We start from the raw sequence: 15,549 nt of genomic DNA, 5'->3' as shown, positions 1-15,549 counted from the left end.
TGTCGACAAAGACGTCTTGTTGGGGTTCACTCGGTTCACTCCCTGGAGGAACTCGGGGAGCTGTGACGCTGTCACGCAGGATATCGCGACATTTTAGTCCTGAATGGTAATCGGGGGCCTCGGTTCTCAAGGTGGCCTCGTGACCTGGGTACTTGATTTGGATACTCAAATCAATTTCTGCTGTTTTTTGTCTCCTCTCCTTTTATTCTTTAAATTACAAGCCCCTCCATCCGGCTGAATGGAGAACGATCACTGGGTGTTTCTTTTTTTTTTCCTTTACTCCCCTTTCATCTCCATCTGGGGGACCATGAGATGTTCTTGTCCCCCCGCTTGTTGTGAGATGTGACAGCGGGGTCCATTCAGCGAGAAATTGGCTGCAATTAGTGCAATTATGCTGATTTTCACTTGTGTCCCATGCAGAACAGAACAGAGTTTTCGCTGTGCAAAGAGACATCCCCAGGAAACTGCTGCAAAACAAAAACCCATCAATCAACAAAGGCCTTGAATGAAAGGCTCAACTGCAGATAATACCGGACACATTCCATAATGACAGCGTTTAGTCAGCTGTGACCTGTGTTGCGATGAGGGGCATGACATTTAGAGCCTGACTGATTAAGGGGGATATGCAGTAAAGCCAGTATGAAGGGCAGAAGGACGGGTGGTGGGCGCGTAACACAGGCATACAGTTAGGTTATCTGTGAGGTTAGTTCAGCTCATGTCCAGGGATTTAGCCGTCTTAATCTAATTTACCCACTTTTATGCAAGATACATCACAAGAACAATTCATACTATCAACCAGTCACAACAACAAAAAGAATCATCAAACTGATATATAAATGTCATGTTTTTTTAAATATATATAATCGTTTTTTTTCTGTGTCTGTTTCCCATTGGATGATGGCTGACCCAACTTTACATTGGTATGTCTATGTCAATATTGCCCGGGAGACTGACAAGGCATGCATTCAACATATGATTTCAAGGTGTGGGACGGGAGAGCTAAATGTAATGCATCCACTTGATAACTGGTGGACTTTTTAAAGTGACATTTTAAGGGGGGGAAACACCACTACCATTCACGAGCAGCAGTTTGTATCAACTATAACAACATGACACACTAGTAAACACATAAACATCTCAGGGTCAATCTTCACTTGGATGAATAATAGAACAAATTCGATGAGCCCCAGTTGTCCTTGGATATTGACACATGGATATATAAGTTGAATACAACACAAATCTGATATCAGAGAAGATCTTGTACAGCATGCATAGACACAGTCACACCAAAAAGTTAAAGTAACATAAGATTCACTCAGCCTTATGCAGGATGTCCCACGTCATACAGAATCACGTAAACACACTACCTTGGAGAAAGCAAACGAGTGTTGTGTCTAACCTTTGGTTCAGACTGTTGGAGTTGGGGATATCTACAAGGTCCTCATCCTATCAGACACCCAGAGCCTCCTCACATAAGGCATGCCAAGTGTGAAGGACTCTGAGGACTTTCAAAATACCAACAGAGGACAATGAACAACTCATACATTCCTTCAGGTCTAAGGTCTAATACATTTATTTCCCGACACTCACTGACTCACTGGTTAGAACACAGCTGTGTCTTTAAAGCAATACAGAGACCAATTTTCACTGGTATTGTCTGACTGACTATGTTTACATGCACGAAATAGTCTGATTTTTGCACTAATTCAGAAAAGGACAACATTGCTACTAACTATATAGTCATTGTCTACAAACAAAACTCCACAAAATGTAAAAGATAACAATTGTTTTTAAAAAAACTACATATTTTCGAGATGTATTTATAGCAAACCATACACATTATTGGAAGTGTAGCACATGTTTAATGTCAAACCCAATGTTTAATCATCTCAACGTGTTTGATAAATAAACTGTGTTTTTCTTCTTTTACACAGTTTGCTTTGGCAGTATTATTTCTTATTAATAGTGTGGTCAATAAAGAAATAATCCATTTTAACCCTTAGACCTGGGTTAAAGTGGCTGTAGGCAGAATGGTTTTGGCATCATTGGGCAAAGATTCTATAACAATGTTTATTTTAATTCAAGTGTTCTGAGAGGAAACTAGACTTCTGCACCTCCTCGTGGCTCTGTTTTCAGGCTTTAAATAATCTAGCCCGTGACGGGAGACTTTGGCCAATCACAGGTCATTTCAGAGAGAGAACGTTCCTATTGGCTGTTCATTCAACAGATGCAGCTGTCAATCACTCGCAAACTCCAATCAAACGGCCAAACTAGGCAGCGCTGATCAAATATTAATTCATATTCTGTTACTGTAATACCTATTTCTATGAGAACGTTTTCTCCGGCTGGTGGGCGGTGCTTGGTATTTCCTCAACAGATCTCAACATGGCTGCCAGGTCACAAACTTTCTCATTTTCACAGCTAAACAGTCCACTACAAGATGTTTCTGAAAACATTTGAGGTGAGAAAATAGACATTACAGTAACAGAATATTGATTCATATTTGATCAGCGCTGCCTAGTGTGGTGGCAGTTTCTGTTAAAACAAGACACAAACCAACGTAACAACTTGTCTTTCAGTGAATTTAATAAAAAGGCATACATTAATAACTAAAACATCTGCAGATGGACTCACGAGCACAGCCACCTGTTGTGGACTGTGGCAAGTGAGCCCCGAATACAAAGAGTAGTCAGTATTTATACATTTAAAGCATAACATGAAGATAAGTGCAAAGAAGAAAAGAAGAGAAGGATAGAAAGTATATCAATGCGTCAGCACACAGCAGACAACAGAGCATCACAAGACATAACAAGTATTTCAGCAATCTGTTGTTTGCAGTTACAGAGACCTAAAATGTCAGGTCACTGTCCTATGGTGACGAAGTTGAACATGTGAGGCCCTGAGATTATCTAAAGGTACAGTGTTAAACTGCAGATATGAAAATTGCCATTACACTAGTTTGACCGTTTGATCAAAGTCCGCAAGTGATTGACAGCTGCTCAGAGACGGCAAAGCTCCAGCTCGGCTCTGATTGGTTGTTTTCCTCCGGTCTGTGAAATCTTGCAGATGCCGCTCCATTTCTACCCACTGCTGCTTTCAATAGGGTCAGAGCAGGGCCGGGGTTAAACACAGGGGGTCAGGGTTATGGTTATAGCTTTTCTGTAGAAATGCACCGATCTACAGATTCAACCATATTGTAACTTGACATGAAACATGTTAATTGTAGAAAACACACATTGTTTTAGATCGTTGTTTCTTTTGTACGTTCAATTAATCAAAATGAAGAATCATTCCTTCTGGAAGGAGATTTCAGAGTCTGAGGTGTACGATATCCCGCCTCAGGAACAGCACATACCCTGATGCTATTAGGCACCTAAACTCTAATGCATAGGCTCTTTGCAGAAGGGATTGCGCTCCAGCCAACACGCACTTAGGAATGTTTTGCACTAAACACTTTAGGGGAAGTTGCAATAGCACAAGGCTCTTCACAGTATTTTAGCATTTTAGGATTTTATTGGTCTGAATGATTGTATAAATGTAGGTGGTTGTCTCCTATGTACACTATGTTTTTTATATGTGTGTGCTTTTGTCTTTTGTCTGTTTTTAATGAGCACTGCACCGAAAAAAATTCCAATCAACTGTGGGTTGATATGGCAATAAAAGTATTGATTGATTGATTGATTGATTGGTTCTTCCAGACAGTTTAAAGGGACTGTTTGTAACTTTTTACAGGTACAAATCTACCGGGTCGGGATCCCATGCGCGCTCACGTGTGGCCGGAGTCTCTGCTCCGCTGCCGGCTTGCCTTCACTCACACACCGCACGTGTTCTCGCTGTCTCGCTCCACCTCTACACGTGCATGCGCGCTCACTACACACTGCAGAAGAGTTAGTTTAGCTCTGAGAATATCTAGTGAATGTACAGTGGACGTTTGTGCAGAAATAAATGCTGCAGCTCCTCCAGACCAACAGAGGTTTCCCATGTCTTGTGAAGTGACGGGGCTCCGCAGCGAGAAACGTTATCGTCTCTGACCGGGTGCCGGTGTCTCCCTCCGGGCGCAGTCGGGAGACGATAACGTTTCTCTTGGAAAAGCCAACACTAGGATCAGCATTGATTCATGGAGAGACCTTCGTCTGGTCTGCTAACATAACTGCCAAGCAGCTGAAATATAGAGTGATATTGTGGTTTTAGCTGACGTGTGTCGCCTCACTGTTTTGAGCGATGCTCGTTCATGTCTATGTAGAGCGAGCACAAGCCCGACGCTGACTTTCGTTGACTTAACGGCCACAGGTGTCGCTGTTAACAAACATTTCTGATTCTTACAAACAGTCCCTTTAATGCATTAGATTTTGGGTGAAGTAACAGGATTTGGTCATCACCTGCTGTTCTAGTGAAATGACTGTGAACGTCTCTGCATTTGGTAATTTGACTGTATAAAAACTCGGGTTTAGTAGAATAAATGTTGTTACTAAAGAATGTAAGAAAACACACATTGTTATAGATCGTTTTTTTCTTTTCGTACGTTCAATTAATCAAAAATGAAGAATCATTCTTTCGTCTAACTAGGATAACTTCCAGACAGTTTAAGTAAATTATTCTTCATTCTACCCAGGGGCCCCTCCTGAGAAAGCCCTTGAAAGCTGGTGGCCCTCTGGCCCCCAGTTTGACCCCCTCTAGTCTAGTGTCTGGTGGATCAGGACCAGGATCAGGAATGGGGTGTCTTTAAGACCCAGCGGAGCTCGGCAGGGAAACCCCGCGGCTTCAGTTGTTTCTACTCTCCAGTGAGTGTCAGCTAGTTATTTGTGGGGAGGCGCTGTAGCCATTTCGCCACATGAAAGCAGCCCGATGAGCTGAACCGACCAACATCCTCGAGTTTGCTCGTGGAGAGGAAGAAGAGAGAAATCAGCTTTTGGAGGAGCTCTGCGCGCAACACAAGACACGTACACTTCCTCCTCCTCCACCGTGGAAAAGAGAAAAAAGAGAGAGAGACAGAGAGGAAACGCAAACTTCCAACTCTCCCATGTGGAAAGCAGAGGTTTGAGGATAAGGTCTGTCTCTCTTTCTCTCTCTTTCAGTGCTTTGGATAGTTGTGTTTCTATGAGAGTCCTGCTGCTCGGCGAGAAGAGAAGAAGTTTGGTTGTTTGCCTGCTCGGCTGAGGAGGAGGTAGGAGGAGGAGGAGAAGAGAGAAGAAGAGTTTAAAGTGTGTTGAAGATGGTCCGCACCGCCGCCTGCAGAAGGAGCTTTCTGTGCGTCCTGGCGCTCAGTCTCAGCTTGGCGTCTCCACCGTGCGACGCTCGGATTTACACCAACCACTGGGCGGTCAGGATAGCCGGGGGAGCCGAGGTGGCCGAGCGGATAGCGGATAAATACGGCTACAGGAACATGGGACAGGTAGGTCGACTAGTGCTCCATCTAAAGTTACATCTTCTTTGTGCATTTCTGTCCTTTTCTTGGTTTGGGACAACTCTTAAAAGTTGCCATGTCATTATTATTCCCTTACTAGTAGACAAATGGTCTGAAGTCCAAACCTGAGCCATGAAGCTCCTCTGTTATTCTCTAACTCAGTCCTTCTTGCTGTAGCTCTCTGTATCTAAAGGCTGCAGGGAACTATAATAAAGAAGACCAAGAGCAGGATGGCACAACAGGTGCCTTCTCCTCCTCACTGTGTTTTTGTTTTTGTGCATATATATATATGGGACTGTTTGACTCAAAAACCTCCCCTGCCATGTCATGAAGGTTATTATTCCTTTACTAGTAGAAGTCAATGGTCGGAAGTCCAAACCTGAGCCATGAAGCTCCTCTGTTATTCTCTAACATATAGTCCTTCTTGCTGTTGATCTCTGTATCTTATAAGCTGCAAGAAACTATAATAAAGAAGACCAAGAGCCATGAAGCTCCTCTGTTATTCTCTAACTTTCTGGCTGTAGCTTCTCTGAATCTTAGGCTGCAGGGATCTATAATAAAGAAGACCAAGAGCAGGATGGCACAACAGGTGCCTCTTCTTCCTCACTGTGTTTCACTGAGGATCAGGTTCAGTTTTGCAGGCTGCATGGAGCTGCAGGGAGCTCATCCCTATCAGCCTCACAGCCAAGTGAGACTGCTGGTGCTGTTTGGTTTGTGGTCTTGGAGTTGACATCAAAAGGGGCCACAGTCAAACAGATGTCACATGTTGGTCCTTTTTTTTTTTTTACACTGTACAATTGTTTTTGTGCATATATATATATATATATATATATATATATGGGACTGTTTGACTCAAAAACCTCTCCTGCCATGTCATGAAGGTTATTATTCCTTTACTAGTAGACAAATGGTCTGAAGTCCAAACCTGAGAACATGAAGCTCCTCTGTTATTCTCTAACTTTATGGCTATAGCTCTCTGTATCTAAAGGCTGCAGGGATCTATAATAAAGAAGACCAAGAGCAGGATGGCACAACAGGTGCCTTCTCCTCCTCACTGTGTTTCACTGAGGATCATGTTCAGTTTGCAGGCTGCATGGAGCTGCAGGGAGCTCCCTATCAGCCTCACAGCCTCACAGCCAGCAGACAGCAGACTCTCATGTGCTTTGGTCCTTTTTGACACACAAGTGAGACTGCTGGTGCTGTTTGGTTTGTGGTCTTGGAGTTGACATCAAAAGGAGCCACAGTCAAACAGATGTCACATGTTGGTCCTTTTTTTTTAACACTGTACAATTGTTTTTGTGCATATATATATATGCACAAAAACAATTGTACAGTGTATATATATATATATATATATATATATATATATATATATATATATATATATATATATATATATGGGACTGTTTGACTCAAAAACCACCCCTAGCTTTACTTGGCAACTCTAACTTACACTTTGGATGAATTCTTTAGTAAATACTTTTCAGCATTCACAAATTGACAACTTGAGTGAAGTTGTCTTCTGGGTTTCTTGTGTCACGATGAAACACCGCTACAAGAGAAAATTGTTAAAACAAGCATGTTATATTTCACTAGAAAGATCTGAGCCAATATTTTAAAGCTGGCATTTTTAAATCACCAAACATATGCATGCATTTACAATGTAAGACCCTACAATTTCCATTAGATCTGACACTTGAGGCCAAATGTAGGAGGCAACGCTTAGCAGAGTCTAAAATAAATCACAGCCACAGCTGTGAAACACATGCATATACACAGAGAAGGGAAACCCTTGTGTGAGATGTGTCTGTCTCCCTTCACATTATGTCATTTTATTTATCAGCACCGGTCCAGGAGGAGGGCTTTAATTGGTCACTTGAAAATGTGTTTTGACAAAGTTTAAAGAGAAACCCGGTGCCCTTTTGTGGGCAGAAAGAAATAGGCCACACAAACATGGACCCCACACATACTTCAGAGTATCGTGACCGAAATACGTGGGCAGTTCAAGCCTGCACTTGCCAGCGCTCGACGCGAAGACAGCGTGGAACAGAGGGGGGCATTCTGACAGGTTGTTGTGGGGTAGCCTAGTCAACAGCTATTGAACCCCCCTCTTCCTCCTCGCCTTATCCAGCCCGCCCACCCACTATACTCCCCAGAGAGCAGGCCTTAATGGCCTCGTTTATCCCCTCTCTTTGACGGGAACTAATGTGTGGAGTCCTCCCCCCCTTTTCCATACCAGCCCCCCATAGGAATTCCCCTGTGGAGTGCAGTGTCGCCCCCAACCCCCACCATTCGCCCTAATTTCCATCTCAATATGGAGCGTTCATTGGACTTTGACACCTCATAGACAAGAGTTTTACTTCACTTCCTGGTTTTGGGGTCAGCTGAAAGCCGCTCCCATGGGAGAGATAACAGCACACTTTGGTTTCCTGATGTGAACTTTGACATCCCCATCATCAACCCCCCTCCCTCTCATATCAGTGCTGCACTGATCTATATATGGAGAATGAAATTAAACTCAAGTGTGATGAGTTATTGCAAGTTTGTTTTGCAGTTTGATGCTATTTGCAAAGAGATACACTACAAGTGTTTTTCAGTTCGATTAAACTTGCTAGGACTATTCGTAAGGATCGGACTGTTTATGATACATTATTTAGGGATATGACTGCTAAATGAGAAGAGGTTTTATGTTGTGGAGGGAAGCAAAGTAGTTAAAGGGGGATGGGTAGGGGAAACATGTGACAGAGGGACAATATAGTCTTCTTGACAGGGGTGGAAAGAGGAGAACAGACAAAGATAACCACACACTGGGAGATGGAGGGAGGAGGGAGCGAAAGAAGAAGGGACGATAGATGGACGGATGGATGAAAAGAGTTGGCATGGAGTGAGAGAGCACCTCGTTGGGGAATTCTGGGTAATCCTCTTAACCATGGAGCCCCCTTCCCAGACTAAGACAGTGGCCCAAATTGAGTCTAAATCAGCTGACAAGACCCTAGACGTGGATGTCTGTTCAAAGTGGTGTTTTGAAGAGATGGGAGCAGAGTTGAGAGGGATGGTGATGATGTGTAGCCAGACATGGATGGGAGGCGGCTGCATCAATAACAAGTTATGAGATTATTTAAGCAGGTTATATTGATACATCAGTTCTTAAAGGCATCAGGCCAACGAGGTGTTGTTTTTCGAAAATACCAAACATACTGATAATTTGTATCCAAGCTTATCATCCAGTGTCTGTGATGACCGGAAAATCAATCAGTGTTTTCTCCAAGGGCCTTGATGGAGGTTATGTTTTCACCGGCGTTGGTTTGTTTGTCTGTCTGTCTGTCTGTTTCTTAGGAGGATTACTCCCAAAGTTTGCGATGGATTTGAATGAAATTTGTTGGATGGGTGGGGTGTGGCACAATGAACAATCCATTAGATTTTGGTGGCGATCCGGATCATGATCCGGATTCAGGATTTTTTTTAAGGATTCCGATCAGTCTGAGCACTAAGACCAAGGGGTATAACACATGCGCAGTGTAACTGATGACGCCTTGATGACGCATGACCCGGCCTCCTTCTGAGAGCAGAGAGATACGTGTGTGGATGTGTGGCAAGACAGGTACGGGAGCTGCTGGCCGTCCGTGGTGAGAAAGAAAAAAGCGGTAGATGACGGGATGAGAGACAACGCAGTGTAGCGTTATACAGACATAACAAGGCTGCTGAATAAGAGAGGCATCCGCCGATTACACGGAAACACACCGTGTTAATAATAACTGTGTGCTGTGATCTGTTTTTAAAGTCAGGCACCTTGCCGGAGGTCTGCGCTCTCCGAGTGCCATTCTAGTTTATTATACTTTTTGGTTTGTAGATTGTAGATGAGGTGTGAAGCCTGTAGAGCTGCAAGGATTAATCGGTTAATTGATTAGTTGTCAACTATTAAATTAACCGCCAACTATTTAGATAATCGATTTGAGCAATTAAAAAAAAAAAAAAAGTCAAAATTCTCTGATTCCAGCTTCTTAAATGTGAATATTTTCTGGTTTCTGTATGCTCTATGACAGTAAACTGAATATCTTTGAGTTGTGGACAAACAAGACATTTGAGGACGTCATCTTGGGCTTTGGGAAACACTTTTTTTCAACAGATGAATGAAAATAATGGTTAGTTGCAGCCCTAGAGGCCTGAGTTGATGATTTTAATTCATATTCTGGGCCAGTTTGGGTATAGGTTATGGGGGACAGGGATGAAAGTTGGTGCATATTATTCTGCGGTGTGACACACCTGAACATTACAGAACATATGAAAGAAAATACCACTGTCAGATTGCCACTATCTAGCCACATTTGTACGCAAATACAAGTGAAGTGAAGTACATATTGCATTATCCTTGATGTCACCTTAACAATGCAGCTGTAATAAGACAGCAGCATCTGCACCATGAAACAAGAAGTTAGAAAACGTGTATTGTGTAAGTCCAATCCCATTTCTGTACATTTCTTTCGCAATTGCAGAATCCTGAAGTGCGCGTGACCTCTCATTTTTCTTGTGTGATGCTTGTAATGGTCCTTTTGAATTGAATCACACTTATTTGAGCAAAACTTGAACTTGTAGTGTGACCCAGCTATGACACATTGAGAATAATCTCCATGGGAAAAGTCTCAATCAAATTTGAGCAATTCCTGGCAGGACTCTGTATCAAGTGTCATAGGCGTGTTAATGCATCCCGTAAAAATGATGCAAGACATCATGAATCGCTGAAGTGCAAGTTGTTTCGCTTCACTTATTTGTTACGACATAATTCCCAAGTAACTAAAGGTTATGCTGAAGTTGTGATTCACTATGTGGGTTATTGCATCAAAATGAACTATGTAACCCCTGCACATCCATCTGATCACATGTTGTCATGACGGTAACAACTCAAACCAATACTTTAAGAAACTGCACATTGAATGGGAGATATAGTTCTACCTGAAGAGGTGTTGAGGCTATGATAAAGGTTAATTGGACTGATTTTTTATTTTTTTTTACAGGTTGTAGATGGCTTTAAAAATAGCAGAGCAGCAGAAGTTTAGTGTAATTCTGTATGTAGAGCTTTTCTCCCCATGTGCAGACACTGCTAGAGGGAAGGGTGGCCTGCTAATGGCAGTGCACATGTTGGGTAGATTAAATAGGCAGTGGAAGCACGATATGTTGAGACCTGTTTACACTATGAGAAGCATCCAAAGTGGTAGTCGCCTATTATGGAAGCACATTTAGTTAGTATGCATGTAGAATGCTTTTAAATCTGCGTGTTTACCTAGTGTTTGGTGTTTGCTGAAAGGAGATCCAGCAGGGCTTATTGGCACTTTTTCTTGTTTCTCATTTTGTCACTCTGGAAGTTGGAGAACGTGTGTTTGTGCACGAGCATTGAGCTGAAAGCTGATCTAATGGGTCCTGTGGCGGTGGAGCTCAGCCATGGATCAGTGACGCACCACAGGACCCTTGGCAGCCATGACAGGCTACATCTGAGGGATTGTATGGTCTTTATCAATTATTAAAACTAATCACCGTCCAGCAGCTTGCCGTCTGCCTATCACTGTCTGTCTGCGGATCTTCTGTCCCCCTCATCTCTCTGTCACTCAAAGTCTGGGTCTGTTGGTACATTGGTCTGACTCTTTCTGTCTCTGTCTGTTTTTGTTTGACTTGTTTGCCCTTTCTGTCTCACCTTGTAGTCCATGTCACTTTGTCTTTTCCTCTGACAGTTTTTAAGACCTCAACAAAACTTTAAGTATATTACATAGAAAAACCATGGGCGTAACAACAACCTAGAGAATTGTAACTTTACTACTTAAAGAGAAGGAACTACTCTAGAAGTACTTTACTCACTCAAAGTATTTAAAGTACTATTATCAGGAGTTCCCCCTATTCATTAACTACTGTGATAAAGTGGCATGTGAATGTGTGTATGATGTGTATACAGTATATGTGTCTGATATCGGTTTCATCCTTGGAATGCAAACATCTCTACAAGAATAGAATAACAGAGCAGTTACTCATCATGATCATTTTTAGGAGTCTGTTGTGGAAAAATCTTCCTTTTTTTGTTGTTACATTAATGAGTAACGGTGAGGTATAAAGGGTTATGGAATGAATAAGTACGTTTCTTAAGTCTGTATATGTGTTTTGCAGATTGGGGATCTCAAAGACCACTATCACTTCTTCCATAGCCGGACCATCAAGAGGTCGACTTTGTCCAGCCGCGGTCGACATAGTTTCATCTCCATGGAGCCAAAGGTAAGCCGGTCATGCTGTTTTGTGATTGACAGATTTAGAATCAAAATAGTCAACAGAGTATGTGTTTATCGTGCATTTAGATGGTTCTGGAGATAGTTTGACAAAATAACTCAAGGTCAATGGTTCAGCTTTTTTCTAAAGTTTGCTCAGTTGTCATAGAGATGACTCTGTTGTCATCACGTGACCTAAGTTTTGTAACTCCATCTCCGGATGAATACCATGTTGTGCGGTTCAAAGCCCTGGAGAAAGTGAGGAAGTGGCCCTTAAGTTACGATTATTTTGTCAAACTACTATTTCGAGGGTATAAAATGAACTTTTTGCAGACCTTTAGACTGGTACATATAAAAGAAATATTTTCCTTAGACTATTTGGGGATTTATTCATGCGTGTATTAATTTGTTTATTATTATTATTATTATTATTATTAATAATAATAATAATAATAATAATAATAATGATAATGATAATAATAATAATAATAATAATAATAATAATGAAATATGCCATTACTCTATAATCATAATTTCTACTCTGCAAGTAAATTCATCACCTCACCATCAGATCCCTGCTGTATTTGACGCACAGGCCTGAAGAATGTGTGAAATACACTTTACTCAGTTGACTCTGCTTTCTATATCCTTATTGCTGCAGACCATACCTGCTCACAAATTGGTTATTGCAGGGACAAAGTGATTATGAGGACAGGGACTCAGTGTTCCTGACATTTCACGCTGTATTGATCATAGTCCGGACAAATGAATTGTGATTAATGAAACCTATTTTGACACATTTCTATTCAACAAACCGAGCAACTTCAGGTTTTATGGGTAGGCCATTCAGTTCAGGCTTCAGCCTACACCTTTTATTTTAGTCAGAATATTATGATTGATTTAGTTTTTATTTTTGATATAATGATTTAGTATTATTTAACCCCTTTCATATCTCTATGGTCAAATTGTTGGATTGTGAATAAATGACAGAAAAAAAACCCAAATAAACCAAAACAAAGAAAGAAAACTAGGTTTAGAGGTGGGAGATTAAACATTATGTCTTTGAAATAAAAAAAAGGGCAATAGCTTCTAAATGTTGCTTCATTACACCCCACATTTTCAAACAAAAACTGATGAATTTGACTTTTTTTGGGGGGTTTGTGCTTATGCCAAGCTCACTTTTAAGGTGAAACATCATCACTGGCCAGTGGGTGTAACTGAAAACAGAATTTTATAAACATATATAGAGATTTCAACACATTCATTTTCTTTTGTAACCATCATGTTTCTGTGAAATGTGTACTACATATCCTTTTGGACAGGCTGGCGTCCCAGAAAGGACTGTAGACAGTTAATTGGATCTGTTAAATCAAAATTCAGGGAAATCTTAGATTTTCCATTCCAAGTACGTGGCTCTTAGGGACGCTTTCACAAGCCAACATTTAGTCCATTTTAATCAAACTCTGGTGCGGTTCGTTTGTGCATTTGTGAACGCAGTAATCGTACCCTGGGGCAAACCAAAACAACCGGACCGAGACCGCTTGTGAGAGGTGGTCTCGAACCGTTTCCAAGCAAGCCAAAATGCAGGCCGCCTGCACTGGCATTTGTTGAGATGGACACAGGTAAACGACGGGTTAACGTGAGTGGGAGAGGACTGACCTGGACTTCTGCAGAAGTCCGATGTTTGCTTGACATCTGGGCCGAAGAGAACATACAGAATATGCTGAATAAAGTCCATAAAAATACTGACGTTTATGAAATCCCTCAAGATAAATTGGAGGAGAAGGGATTTGTGCACACAGTAGATCAGTGCTGAGTCAAAAGTAGAAACACTTCAAGAGCAATATATCAAAGTCAGCAATTCCCTGCATAGAAGTAGCAGCTCTCAAGACAAAAAAGATAAATTTGCTTTTTCGTACACACCCCTCAGCAATTTTTAAAAAAACATTTGGTCCGTTTTAATTTGTGCACTGTGAAACCGAAACAGACTAAATAGAAAACGAACCTAAATGATCAATTTCACTCTGATTCAGACTAGCCAAACGGACTATGGCTTCTGAAAGCACCTTTTGAAAAGCCCTTATCCAGAAACACTTAAGTTAACAGAAAGCCTGTGTCTGTTACCATGGCAGCTGATTGCCTGAAACTAACCTGCTGTGTGGCAGGTTAACTTGATCTTATTAACTTGATCTTAACCAGAGGTACCAGGCTATGTTTCAGATCTGAACTCTCAACCAGTTGGGAAAACTGGTGCCACAACCTTCCGACCCAGTGGTGTCACCGTATTATACTACAGCTGCAAGTCAGAGTATATGGAAAAAAATATTTAAAATACTTTGATATGATTTCTAGTTCACCAAGGTTAGGAGTGCCATATTAAATATAAAATATAGGCTTGTAAAGGATCATAGTCAACTGAACAATGTTTTTTTGTGTGATTTGGGGAACTGGCCCTTCACAAACGTGTTTGACCTCAGGTAAACTCCTCCTCTTGTCCTGTCAGTGCTCCTCTCATCACTGCAGCAGGTCATCAAACCCTGGCTGCATTATTAATGAAGCCTGAACCTCACACCACTCTGAACTTCATCAAAACACACAGGACCAGTTGCTAATTCAAACTTGGGGGTGTGTACAACAGGAGTACATGGTGTAGCCGTTTTCCTTTGCTGATGTCTTGTTAAGATGTATGTGTATAGAGTGCTAAAGTAGATCGCTTTAAATGGGACATTTCTCATTCTTGACATGTGAAAACCTAATACTCCAGAATATATTTTTTTTTGTCATATTTGCATCCGACACAAACTTTACTTGTTGATGTCTGCCTGTTTGATGAAGTGGGCGACTTTATCAAGCAGGCTGGGACTTGATCCTCAGAAAACAAGATGAAACTCTCCAGATCCATTACAGTCAAACTTAAAATATCCCATTTATGTCAACTTTGAAATATATATTGACTTTTTGGGGATTCAGGGATTTCATCCAGCAGCAATGACTTAGTGTGTGTTTTGAATAGTGGATTCAAGGGCATGCAAGTTTGTTTGTATCCGTGCACATGAATGCATGCTGACAGCTGAGGAATGATAATAAGATAAAAGAAAGGATGAAATGGGAAGAAATAGTGAGCGAAACAGAAAGAAAAGATAAGACAGTGGCTGTCACCTCCTGTTATCCACTTATCTTGTTGTCCTCTATCTCCTTGTTTCTTTTCAATTCGCTTTCCTTTCTCTACTTTTGTTTTGGTCCACTCAGCTTGTTTTGTCCAGCTGCTGTCCTTACCTGTCATCTCTTCTCTTCCTCGGACTCCCTCTCATTCTTTTTCAGCGTCTCCCTCCCTCCGTCTTTGCTTCTCCTGCTCTCTCGGGCCTGACACGGTGCCACGGTGGAGGAGCGCCAGCTGGCTGAGGGACTGAGATTTTAGAGGACTAGATCAGAGAGGAGAGGTTAAAGGAGAGGAAAAGGAGCTATTATAACGGAGAAGAGAGTAAAGAGGAGCTGAGGAGAGGAGGGAAGAGGAATGGAGCTGTCAGTGTTTTCCCCTGACTCGCTGTGCTTTCAGCGTAATCTACGACCTGTCTGCGGGTTGGGGATCAACATGACGACTAGTTTGGCACCAGCGTAGTCTGGCATACTGCTAATGATGTTTTGCAATCAGGTTTTGTAATAATGACAGCGTGTGTGTTTGTGTGTGTGAGTGAGTCAGATGGGTGTAGCGGTGCCATGAAAGGCGCACCCTGCCATCCACAGTACTCATTGGCACGCATGTTACCATGGTGACGCAGCACAGATTACCGCTTTATGGCATCCGCCTAACTGCAGTGTCACTTGCCTCTCAGGTCAAAGACCACTTATTTTTCCAAGGCTGGTGAATGACTCCAAGGCCATCCGCCAGCAGGGAACGTG

At 41.9% G+C, this 15,549-nt stretch overlaps 1 protein-coding gene across 4 annotated transcripts in view; it reads left to right on the top strand.

Annotated features, from left to right (window-relative positions):
* The first annotated feature begins 4,763 nt into the window (after nucleotides 1–4,763).
* pcsk5b (proprotein convertase subtilisin/kexin type 5b) overlaps nucleotides 4,764–15,549 on the top strand; it is a 96,335-nt gene continuing 85,549 nt past the window's right edge. For 2 of the 4 annotated variants that reach the window (XM_037777709.1, XM_037777710.1), the window contains exons 1-2: nucleotides 4,770–5,392; nucleotides 11,555–11,659. In XM_037777709.1, the coding sequence (XP_037633637.1) occupies nucleotides 5,213–5,392; nucleotides 11,555–11,659 (285 nt within the window). In that variant the 5' untranslated portion in view covers nucleotides 4,770–5,212. Of the gene's footprint in view, nucleotides 5,393–11,554; nucleotides 11,660–15,549 lie in introns of all 4 variants that reach the window. The other 2 variants (XM_037777711.1, XM_037777707.1) reach the window with 2 other exon arrangements.

This window comes from Sebastes umbrosus, chromosome 8 (assembly GCF_015220745.1).
Source record: "Sebastes umbrosus isolate fSebUmb1 chromosome 8, fSebUmb1.pri, whole genome shotgun sequence".
Classification (NCBI taxonomy): Eukaryota; Metazoa; Chordata; class Actinopteri; order Perciformes; family Sebastidae; genus Sebastes; species Sebastes umbrosus.
Note: the sequence above shows the minus strand (reverse complement) of the source record. Positions and strands in the feature narration are given on the sequence as shown.